Below are 12106 nucleotides of genomic sequence, written 5' to 3' on the forward strand. Positions count from 1 at the left end.
TTTATTTATCGAACTGTTATGCCACTTTTCACTAAAACATTCTCAGGGCAGTTTACAGAACCTTCAAAACAATCTAAGACTATAAAACAGTTACACAATAAAAATATTAAATCGGAATGTAAAAGTACACATCTAATTAAAATTTTTTTAAAAAAACATACGTAAAATACAGAGCAGCAGCAACAAAAACAGTCAGTCATATAAAAGCCTGGCTTAAAAAGCCAGGATTTCACTTGTTTTCTAAAGAACTGTGATGGAGGCTGAGGAGCAGATGCCAGCCAGGAGAGTATTCCAAAGTCTGGGGGCAATGACTGAGAAGGCCCTGCCCCATATGCACGACAGCCAAGCCTCTCTCACCATCAGCACATGGGCAGAAACTCTTGGGAGCAGGCAGTCCTTCAGATACCCAGAGCCCCAACCGTTAAGGGCTTTAAAGGTCAAAACCAGTACCTTGAATTGGACCTGGAAACAAGTTGGCAGCCAATATAGCTCTTTCAAAAGGGGTGTAATATGATCCCAGCTGCCACATTCTGCACTAGCTGCAGTTTCCAAATATTCTTCAAGGGCAGCCCCACGTAGAGCATGTTACGGTAGTCATGACATGACTAGGGTGTAGGTAACTAGCCAGATCTGCCTTCTCAGGAAAGGGATGCAGCTGTGCAAAGGTATTTGAGGACAGCTCACATATCTTCCTTTAGTCTTTGGAACTCCTGCTAACTGAGCAAAGGGGCTCCTTTTTAAACTGGTGATTCTCTTCTGTTTAGCAGGGGGAAAGCAACTGGCCCTATCCATCCCCAGCACAGCATCCCTCCAGTGGCTCTTGCTGGTATCTGCCTTATGTTGCTTTTTAGATTGTAAGCTCTTTGAGAACAAGGGACCATCATGTTTATGTATTATTTATTTATTTATTTATTTTATTTTATTTTATTTTTCAATGTAAACCACTTTGAGAACTGTGGTTGAAGAGTGGTATACAGTATAAATATTCATCGCAGTTGTTAGGAACACAAGTCAGACCCTTGGTCCATCCAGCTCAGTATTGTCTACACCAGGGTCCCCAACCTGTGCTCCTCCAGATTCTGATGTACTACAACTCCCATCATTCTCAGCTACAATTTATTGTGGTGGAGGATGATGGGAGTTGTAGTTCAGAAACTCATGGAGGAACCCTGGTTGGGAACCCCTGGTCTACACTGACTGGCAGTGGCTCTCCACTGCTTGACAGGGGTCTTTCTCAGCCCTGGCTGGAGATGCTGCCAAGGATTGAACCTGGGACCCTCTGCATGCAAAGCAGATGCTCTACCACTGAGCTGCGACCAACATCCCTACCTTCTGCAGCCTAAACATACCCGGCTCGTTCCCCATGGGTCTTGATTTCCTTGAGAAACCATGGAAGGAGGACAGTTCTTGACAAGTGTTAATTGTTGCCTTTGCTAAGCAGGGTCTGCCTTGGTTTGCATTTGGATGGTAGACCACGTGTCAGCGCTATACAATATTCCCCTTAGGGGATGGGGCCACAGCTTAGCGCTAGGGGATCTGCTTGCTTGCAGAAGGTGTCCCAGGCTCAATTACTGGCAGTATCTCCAGGTCCGGCTGGGAGAAACTCCTGCCTGCAACCTTGGAGAAGCCGCTGCCAGTCTGGGTAGACCAGACTGAGCTGGAGGGATCAGGAGTCTGACTTTAAGGCATCTTCCTATGCTCCTGTGCATCCCTCATCATCTCTGGTGCTGACCTCTGAACCTATTCCAGTTTATCACATCCCTCTCAAAGTGTGGGAGTATTTTAGGGTCTTGGGCCACTGTGGGTGATGGGAGTTGTAGTCCAAGAAAAATGGGGACCCATGGTTTTTCACCCCAAACCATCCTCCTATGTCTATTATCTGAAGCTCGTATCAGAGCAGTTGTGATATCACTGACCTTGCTGAGCAGTTCTGGGTTACATCGGGGCACCCGGCCAGTGTCCGCTCCTCCCCTCCGAGGGCATAGGGGGCCGAGGTTGGCACTTTCCCCCATTTGGCAGCTGGCCATGCTTTCCCACCCTCCCTTTCTAGATCCGTGGGCGTGAGCGCTACCTCAAGCTGAAGGAGATCAACGATGCCTTTGAATTCAAAGACTCGAAACTCCAAGAGGAGTCCAGGAGCCGATGCAAGCCGGCCAAAGGGTGAGTAGTCAACCCCACCTGCTTGCTTCCTGGTGGGAGAGGGCAGGATCCAAAGTTCTGCCCGCGCAGTGTCTTCTGGGGCAGGCAATTCCAGCAGCTGCCCACGGGGAAGCGGGGTTCCTCCCCCTCTGCTGCTTCCTTCCCCTGCAGTCAGGCTGGCAACGGCCCTCGAAGGGAGCTTCCTCGGGTTCTTCCTTGCAGAATGCAGCTTGGCTGGCTGGCTTGAGCCACCTGGCACGGTTTGCTTCCTTGAAGCACTCCTGCCCATTCTTCTGTAATGGCGGTTTTTCTTTCTCTCTGAAGGCTCCTGAAGGCTCGGAAGCAGGAGAAAGTGCCCTCTCCGTCCCATGGGAAGAAGCTAATGGTGAAGGACGAGTCGCAGGATTCCGACTAGTCCCTCCGTCTCTCCCCCACCCTGTGGCTGACTTTGAGCCTTTTCCTTCTCCCTCCCCACCCCTCCTCTGACTCGTCTTTCTAGAAGAAGACTAGAAAACAATGTGCAAAAGGAGGTATCTCTCTCTTGGCCCAAAGGAAGAGGGAAAGGAGGGTGGGCTGAGGGTGGGCTCTTGAGGCCCATCTCCCGCTGACACTGCTGCCCGTATGACTGAGCAGGGATAACTCTCTTGCCCCTCCCCTCCTGGTCAGTAGAAACATCTCCGTTATCCCAGTAATGGAGGGTATCCCTTTAAATGGGTTGTGATGCCCACTCACTCCATGAGACAGGATCCCATGACCCTTCTCCCTTCCCATGCTGCCTCAGTGTAGCTCCGCCCCAGTTTCGATCCTGTCTCGCTCCAACATGGATCTCACTTGAGCAGCTCCAGCCTTTTTTCGCCTTCACGGCCTTCCACCTTTCTCTTAATTTTTTTCCACTGCTGCCTTTGCCTTCATTCCCTCCTCAACTGCCCTTCTTTGGACTCCTTTCCTAAAAATTAAATATAATAATAAAAAACATCTCTCTTTTACTTCTACGTTCGCTTTCCATCTGCCTGCCCTCTCTCCCCGCTGCTATTCTTCTCTCTTGAGACCATGCAGCAACGAGGACCCACGCCCTCCCTCTCGGACTAGGTTGATGAGAGGAATGATTAGGATGCACAGGGATCATGTTTGTGCAGCCCAAAAGACGAGCCTATCAGGCTCCATCTCAGGAGTGGCTAGGCTCTGCAAGCCATAGACGCTGACAATCTTCAGTGTCCAGAACAGACTCCGCATCAGTAAGAGCTCCGCATTCAAAAGCGCCTGGCACCCTTCCTGATTTTTTTTTTTTTTTTAAGCTTACCTAAAGACATTCAGGACCAGCTGGCGGTTCCTCTGGTCGGTGCACCAGTGGCATCTCTGATCTCAGGTGCGGTCCTCTCTGAGGAGGGGGAGAATGTCTCATGTCACCTGAGGATAGGAAGAGCGACTATATATTGAGGAAGTCACACAAAGCTTCAGCCTACGCCCTTAAGTCATCGGCTGCTACTTCAGTTTTTGCCAGACCCTCCTTGGTATGGGTCAAAGACCTACTGGGGCAGCTACTCCCGGGCCAGCATAAGCTCAAACAGGGCCTATCCAGGATTTCTAAGGCAGCAGCCTTCATGGCAGACGCCATCCTAAATTCCATGTAATACTCGGCACCATATTCCCTGCAATATTTGGGCCATTGTGGCGGATGCAGTGGTACATAGGGAGCTATTGCTTAAGTCTTGGAATGTTGACTTTAAATCTAAAATTTCACGGTGCCAAACTATTTGGGGCTTTTTTCGATCAAGTGCTGGTGGAAACTAGAGAAAAAGCCCATGCTGTCATCTCCGGTACCATCTCTGGACTCTAGACCTTTCGTTCTGGCAGAGCCACTTACAACAACTCACGTGACTCCGGCTGCACCCGCCCAGCCTGATGCCAACAGTGGGGCTCCAAATTCTCACAGTCCAACAGACCTAGCCAGCCAAGTCAGACATTCAACAACCAATTACCTGTTCAGAACTTTGGCTGAAAGCAGACCCAGCAATGACGTTGGACCACCACCTGTAGGGGGATGGCTCTCAGAATTCATTCAACACTGGTGCCTCTCCACACAGGACACCTGGGTCCTGAACACTCTTCAGGATGGCTACTCCCTGGACTTCCAATCTTCGCCGAGAGAGATCTTCAGATCCACACCCCCACCCCCAAACACGCCCTGATGTTGCAAGCCATCCATCATCTCCTGCAACTCTGCAATAGAACAAGTTCCATCAACAGTCATGGCAGGGTGTTTACTCGGTTTTATTCTTAGTTCAAAAAAAGGATGGTTCTTCGAGGGCCGTGTTAGATCTGGGGAGTCTCAACAAGTTCATAAAGAAATGCAAATTCCAGGTGGATACCCTGCGGACCATCGTCCAGGCCATCCAGAACTGAGACTTCTTGACAGTAGATCTCCAGGACACCTATCTCCACATCCCGATCTTCACTCCCCATCACAGGTTCTTGAGGTTTGCCTTCATGAGCAAACACTATCTGTACCTGGCACTACCCTTTGGGCTCTCATCCACCCCCAGGTTATTCACCAAACTATTGGTAGCGCTGGTTGCCCACATGTGCCTTCAGGGCCTTCATATTTACTCCTACTTAGACGATCGCCTGGTCAGGTTGTGTTCTCTCAGTCAAGCCCAGGCGGACATTCACCAAGTCACAAGCTACATACGCTGATCCAGGCAGTTCAACCACATCAACAGGCTGACCTAATGACCCTAGTTCAACTGCTGGGCAGCATGATATCCTGCCTCAACGTTGTCCCGTGGGCCAGGTGGCATTCCAGGCCTCTCTAGTGGGCCCTCCTGCCTTTTTTGGAAGGGCGGTATAGAAACGAATGAATGAATATCAAGACAATATTCCGGCCACCAAACACATCCCAGTTCCCCTGCAGCGTTCTCTTCATCGCTCCCTGAACTCGTGGTCATCACCGGCCTTGGACAGGGGCACTCCCCTCAAAGTCCCACTAAGGAAGCCAGCCAGTGCCATCAGTTGGATGGAGCTGAGAGCCATCCGCCTGGCCCTTATCCACTTTGCAGATAACATAGCAGGTTGCCACATCTTGATACAAACAGACAACGTGGCTACCAAGACGTACATCAACAGACAGGGTGGCACACGTTCATAGTCCCTCATGGAGGAAACCAGAACGTCACCTAGCATCTCTCCAGGCGGAACATTTGCGGGGGACAGGACAACACACAGGCCGACTGGTTTAGCAGACATCATGTAGATCAGGTGGAGTGGCACCTCGACCCGGAAGTCTTGCAGATGATCTCTTGACATTTCAACCACCCAAACCTTGACCTCTGCATGACAACAGCGAGACTCCAGCCTTCTTCACCAGGTACCAGCGCCCTCAGGCATCAGGGACAGACTTCCTGGTGACACCTTGGCCCCTGGGTCTCAACTAAGCATTCCCGCCCATAGCACTTAATTCCACGCATCTTGCAGTGGTTCGGAGAACAGCATCACCCTCTTATTCTGTTGGTACCATTCTGGCCCAGACGACAGTGGTGTCACCGCTGGAACTTCCAAATCATCGAGACCTTCTCTCAGGAGCCACTATTCCATCCCGATCTGTCCTGGCTTCATCTTCATGCCTGGCTACTGAGCGTGCCATTCTAGCAGCTAGAGGCTACTCCAAGCGAAGGGACACCAGGACACCATTCTCTCAGGACACCATTCTCTCCTTCCACCGACAATCTATGATACATATCTACCAGACAATGTGGTCCCTTCTGAAATGGACTAAGTCTAGACGTATCGACCCCCTCAAAACAACTGTGGCATAGCTCTTGGACTTTCTACAAGCGGGCCTAGACCAAGGTCTTAAACCAGCTACCTTAAGGAGACAGGCCTCAGCACTCTTGTCTGTCTTAACGACCGCAGGCCAAGGACTCTCTCAGTGCACCCAGATGTCAAACGTTTTCTCACAGGAGCATCTAACCTTGCCCCACCTGTTGTCCATAGGTTCCCTACCTGGAAGCTCAACAAAGGTGCTCAGTGCTCTCACTCAGGCACCCTTTGAACCTTTACACTCTACGTCACTGAAGTTCCTCACCTATAAGGTACTTTTCTTGGTGGTTATCACTTTTGCCAGGAGGGTGTCAGAGCTGGGTGCAATCTCCATGCGCAAACACCTCTGTGTTTTTCAGCAGGACTCAGTGGTCCTAAAACCAGACCCATCATTCAGGCCCAAGGTCAATTCCTCTTTTCATCGTAACCAGGACATCACTCTGCCGTCTTTCTGCCCCAAACTCATCCATCGTAAGGAGGTCCTGTGGCATACTCTGAATGTCAGACAAGCACTGAAGATCTACCACCGCCGGATGAAAGCGATCCGGGGCACTGACTCCTTGTTTGTATCCTTCCAACCATCCAAAGCTTCCTTGGCATGATGGATTAAAGCCTGCATCACCATCACCTATGAATCACTTAATCTGACTCCACCTCTCAGAATTACTGCACATGCTACCAGGAGCGCTGCTTCCTCAGCAGCTTTCTCGGCTAATGCACCAATCGAGGATATTTGCAAAGCCGCTACCTGAATGTCCGTATCACCGTTTGTGAGACACGACAAGCTTTCAGTGCATCAATCTGCCCAAGCAGCCTTCGGGTGCAAGGTGCTTCAGCAAGTGGGCTCAGTCTGAACTCTCTCTTTCCTTCCTCTAACATCGCTTCCCTCCCTCTGACAACTGCTTTGGTATGTCCCATTTAAAGGGATATCCTCTGTTACTGGGAGAGAAAGGAACATTGGTAGTTTTACCGTGAAGGTTCTTTCTTCCCAGGAGACGGCGGGTATCCGACCTGCCCGTGAAGGTGGGTCTGATCTGATTCGGCTGATCTGGCGACTTGATTGGGTCTTTCCCTGTTGTTCCTTCCTGGAATGTTTGGACTGTTATGTCTTTGGTTACTAACGCTTTGTCTCATGCTTATGATTGAATCTCTACCTGCTCTTCACTCTGTTGCATGCTGCTCTTCCGTCGATTTCTCTGCCTCACATAGACCTCCCCGTACATCTCTGAAGCTGGAGCTCTCCCTCTCGGCACATTGCCGCCAAACAGCCGCGGAACTGGTGAGGAGCTAACTCCAAGGCAGCATGGGAAGGCTGAAAGGCCACGCGATCCTGTCTCATGGAGCGAGTGGGCGTCGCAGCCCATTTAAAGGGATACCCTCCGTCTACTGAGAAGAAAGAAGCTTCACGGTAAGACTGCCAACGTTCCTCTCTCATGGGAGGTGGCTCCTTCCCCTAAGGCCAGAGGTTCTCAATCTTGGGTCCCCAGATGTTGTTGGACTCCCATCCTATCGTCCCCAGCCATTGTGATGGAATGATGGAAGCTGTAGTCCAAAACCATTTGGGGGTCCAAGGTTGAGAGACCCTGTGTGAGTCCCTCCTCTGTAGGGAGGCCCACATTCCAATGGGCTGAGACAGGTCACTGCCAAAGCCATGCACCTTGTGTTGCCTCCCCCCTGCACCCCACCCTTAAGACTCATTCTCCCGGGTGGCCCCCACCCCACCCCCTTTCCGTCCCATCCCGTCTTCCTCCGACAACTTTCCCTCACCTCTTGCTGACATACTTCCTTTCTCTGGGCAGCTGTTTGGGATTGGGATATGGGGTGCTTTCGCCAGCACTTTCTTTTCTGAGTGGCCTGCATCTAAATCAGGGTTCTCAACCTTGGGTCCCCAGATGGTGATGGACTACAACTCCCAGCACCCCTTTGGCCATTGCGGCTGTGAAGGGTGGGAGTTGCAGCTCAGCAACAGCTGGGGCCCCAAGGTTGAGACTTGAGCTGCTGAGCAGGCCCTTGCTGTACTGTGACCCCCGACCCCAAAGGGTCATGAAGCTCCCTTTCACGCAGCTGCTCATGTTCTTCACTGAGCACTGAGAACCTTTGAGGGACCCTTTTTTAAAAAAAATGAAAGTTTTGCTGCTTGATAATCCTGAATTATACAATGAATTCAGGATTACCAAATGCTGTGCTTTCTTAGTATCCTGACCGCAATCCCCCAGGTGCGTGTTTGAGGTCCAAGAACATCTGGGAACCCTAAAGCATTACCAGTGCATGTATTAGAAGAAGACCCAGTTCTATTTTATGTAGCCATAGGTTGTGGGTCGGGGAAGGTCTGCGGATTGGGAGAAATATTTCCCTAAATATTTGGAGGCTGGCCTCTAGGGCAGACCCTCTCCCTCACTACACAGCAACCCCCCTTACCCCCAAACTAAAATGCTGCTCTTGGCCCCCCCCCGGCTTGGCCCCCCCCATAAACTTTCCTCTGTTGGCTCCCTCCTGCTACACCCCCTCCCCAGTCCATTTCTACAATTACTCTTTCTTGAAGGTTTTTTGTATGCTTATTTTTCAGTTTTTTAGACCCCCTTTTTATAATAAATAAAATATCCTTTAGCATTTCAGAAATGTGTTTTACAAAGAGTGAGTGAGTGAGTGAGTGCCTGCTGTGGGAGTGGGTCAGTCCAGCACTGGGGCTTGAGTTCAGATTCCAGTTTTACCATGAGTGGAAGACATTGGAAGCTGCCTAGACCCTAGACCCTCCATCTAGCTCAGTATTATCTACACAGACTGGCAGCGGCTTCTCCAAGGTTTCATGCAGGAGGCTCTCTCAGCCTTATCTTGGAGATGCTGCCAGGGAGGGAACTTGTCACCTTCTGCATGTAGATGCTCTTCCCAAAGCAGCCTCATATCCTGAGGGGATTACCTTACAGTGTTCACACGTAGTCTCCCATTCAAATGCAAACCAGGGCAGACTCTGCTTAGCAAAGAGGACCATCCATTTTTGCTGCCACAAGACCAAGTCTCCTCCTAGCAGGACAATCCCAACTAGCTGTGTTGATCCACTTAGGGGAAAGTCCAAAAGTGTCTCTTAGGTCCGGAGCAACTTGGACATCACCCAAGTTGTGAGAAAGTGCCGTGAGTTCCCCAGAGCTCTCTTTTGGACTGGAGGTGAACCATCCCTCCTCCAAAGCAAAGTCCCATCTTCAGGGGGTAGAAGGTCGCCATCCTCCTCTCTTGGATGGCCAAATTTTGTATTTCTCAAGGTTCAGTTGGGTATGGATGTGGCACGTCTGCAAGATTCCCAGCAGCCTGAGAGCACCAACCTTTTCTCCACCCTCATGGGAAGAGACAGGACAGGCAGAGGCCGGTCTCTCCAAAACCCCTTTGCCCGTTTGCTTCAGGAGTGAGGCAGAAATGACCTGGAAGCAGACCTCACAGCAGCGGCATGTGAGAGCAGCCTCCATCTCCTCCTCTGGTGCTGCGGAAGTCAAACTTACTATTACGAGCATCCCTTATGATCGTGCCTTAAGATTTCCATTATATGAATTCCCTGCATCGTCATGTTCTCTGGACGTGACGATGCAGAGTCAGTGGGTCTCTTCTCCCGGCCATTAACTTCCTGCCCACCTTTGGGAGTTGTGCACACTCCCGTTATCTGTGAGTGATATAAGGTCAGAGCAGCTGGATCAGAGGGCTTCTTGCTTGTCCAAGTCCTGGCCACAGCAGCTGGGTAGGAAGGAGGCCTCCACCCTGCCCCCAGCTGCTGCTTAGCACATGATAACTGCCGGAGCCTCAAGACTTGTGTGTTAACTCACAGGTGAGCAGAAAACAGGAGCAAACCAGGGGTGGGGCCGTCCTCTTTGCAATCCTACAAGCAAGCCTCCTGTGGTTTTCCTTGTCCCCAAATCCCACCGTCCAAACCTGCAGCTTGATGCTAGCACTGTCTGCAGCAAGTTAAATGGGATCCCGAGACCAGAGGCACAAAGGCTGGATCCTGCAGTCTGCTAATAATAATAGTTGTTGTTTAATCTTTATTTGTTAGCCGCCCCATAACAAATTGTTCTCTGGGCAGCTCACAATAGAGGATTAAAACACAATAAAAATACATAACACATTAAATCATAACAGGGCCCCCAAAAGTGAAAAGATAATGCAAAACACAATGAGCTTAAAAACTCAAATCTGAAAACCTAAACTTAAAAGGCCTTGGGTTGGGTGTACAAAAAGGCCTTTACCTGGCCTTTTTAAAATTACAAAGTGATGGAGCCTGGTGAACCTCACTGGGGAGGCTATTCCCTAAACGGGGAGCAGCCACCCTCCTCTCCTCGTTTGGCAGGGGCACTCAGAGGAGGGCCTCCGAAGATCATCTTGAGGTCCAGACTGGGACATATGGGGCAAGGCGCTCTCTCAGGTAGCCTGGTCCCAAGCCATGTAGGGCTTTATAGGTTAAACCCAGCACTTTGAATTGGGCCTGGAAACGGCCTGGGAGCCAGTACAGCTGACGAACCACTGGCGTGATATGCTCAAAATAACATCCCGTCCCAAATAATCATCTTGCAGCCCTATTTTGTACCAGCTGCAGGTTCCGCACCGTTTTCAAAGGCAGCCCCACGTACAATGCACTGCAGTAATCTAAGTGAGAGGTTAGCGGAGGGTGAGTCACTGGGGCCGAGCTCTCTCTGTCCAGGTGAGGTCGCAGTTGGCGTATCGGCCAAAGCTGACAAAAGGCGCTCCGAGCCGCAGAGGCCTCTCGTGACAGCGCTGGATCGATGAGCACCCCAGACTGCCAACCTTGTCTTTTAAGGGGAGTGAAGCCCCATCTAGAACAGGGTAAACATCATTCACCTGGGCAGAGGAACCACCGCCCAACAGCACTTCTGTCCTGTCTGGATTGAGTCTCGGCTGCTTATTCACCCTCGTCCAGCCCTTGACTGCACCCAAGCACCGATTCAGGACAGTCACTGCTTCACCTGCATCGGATTTAAAAGAGAGATGCCACGGAGTGTCGTCTGCATATGGCTGACACCTCAGGCCAGAGCGCTGGATGACCTCTCCCAGCAGCTTCGTGTAGATGGTGAACAGCACAGGGGAAAGAATGGAACCCTGTGGAACCCCAAAGCACCACTGCCAAGGGGTTGAGCAGTAACCCCCCAGCACCACCATTTGGGAACGGGCTTCGAGGTAGGAGCAGCACCACCTCCAGGCAGTGCCTCCCACACCCAACTCGGCCCACCTATCTAAAAGGATATTACGGTCAATGGTATCGAAAGCCACTGAGAGATCCAGGAGAATTAACAGGGTTGTGCGCTCTCGCTCTCTCTCTCTAGGTCATCTCACAGGGTGACCAAAGCAGTTTCTCTTCCAAAGCCTGATTGGAATTGATCTAGATAGTCCATTTCCTCCAAGAGCGTCTGGAGCTGGTCAGCCACGACACCTTGCCCAGGAAAGGAATATTGGCCACAGGCCTATAGTTTTTTACATCCTCTGGGTCCAGACTGGGTTTCTTTAGGAGTGGGTCGAATAATAACTTGCTTCAACAAAGCTGAGAGTCCACTCCCTCACTCAATGAGGCATTTAGAACCTGCTGGCCCCAGCGAAAACTTCCCTCCTTACTGGATTTAATAAGCCGTAAGGGGCAAGCATGCATGTGGTCAGCCAAACTAGACTATAAGCACCTTGTCCACATCATCGGGGGCCAATAACTGAAACTCCTCCAGCAAACCTAGGCCAGGTTTTACTCTGGGCACCTCTCCCAATGGTCCTGCATCAGCCAAGGAGTGTCCAACCCATGGCGAATGCCAACGACTTTATCCCTCCAAGTGCTGTGCAGATGCGTCACAGAGTATGCTGCCGAGGGTTCTAGTACATCCTGCCTAGGGTCAGACTTCAAAACGCCCATCACCACCTGGAAGAGCCCCGCAGGACAACACTGGGAGGATGCAATGGGGGATGGGGGAAAAGTCTCCTGTGTCCCGTCCCCACCACAGCATAGACTCGATCATGAGCTGTAACCTGTGCACTTGATTCTGCAAATCGTGTCGGCATACTTCTGTGTCATGTTGGTTCTGCCTTCACTTGGCTCAGGAGTTCCTCAGCTTGGGTTGCCAGATCTTGCGGGACCACAGCTCCCATCAGCCACAAGGGTTGCCATTGGGGC

The 12106-nt window shown here is 50.9% G+C and overlaps 1 protein-coding gene across 5 annotated transcripts in view; it reads left to right on the forward strand.

Annotated features, from left to right (window-relative positions):
- Positions 1 to 8562, forward strand: part of LOC128331417 (cellular tumor antigen p53-like) — a 31223-nt gene extending 22661 nt beyond the window's left edge. For all 5 annotated transcript variants that reach the window (XM_053264780.1, XM_053264784.1, XM_053264783.1 and 2 more), the window contains 2 exons: positions 2051 to 2160; positions 2464 to 8562. In XM_053264780.1, coding sequence (XP_053120755.1) covers positions 2051 to 2160; positions 2464 to 2554 — 201 coding nt within the window. In that variant the 3' untranslated portion in view covers positions 2555 to 8562. The remainder of the gene's footprint in view (positions 1 to 2050; positions 2161 to 2463) is intronic.
- Positions 8563 to 12106: the final 3544 nt, after the last annotated feature.

The sequence above is a fragment of the Hemicordylus capensis genome, chromosome 6 (assembly GCF_027244095.1).
Source record: "Hemicordylus capensis ecotype Gifberg chromosome 6, rHemCap1.1.pri, whole genome shotgun sequence".
NCBI lineage: Eukaryota > Metazoa > Chordata > Lepidosauria > Squamata > Cordylidae > Hemicordylus > Hemicordylus capensis.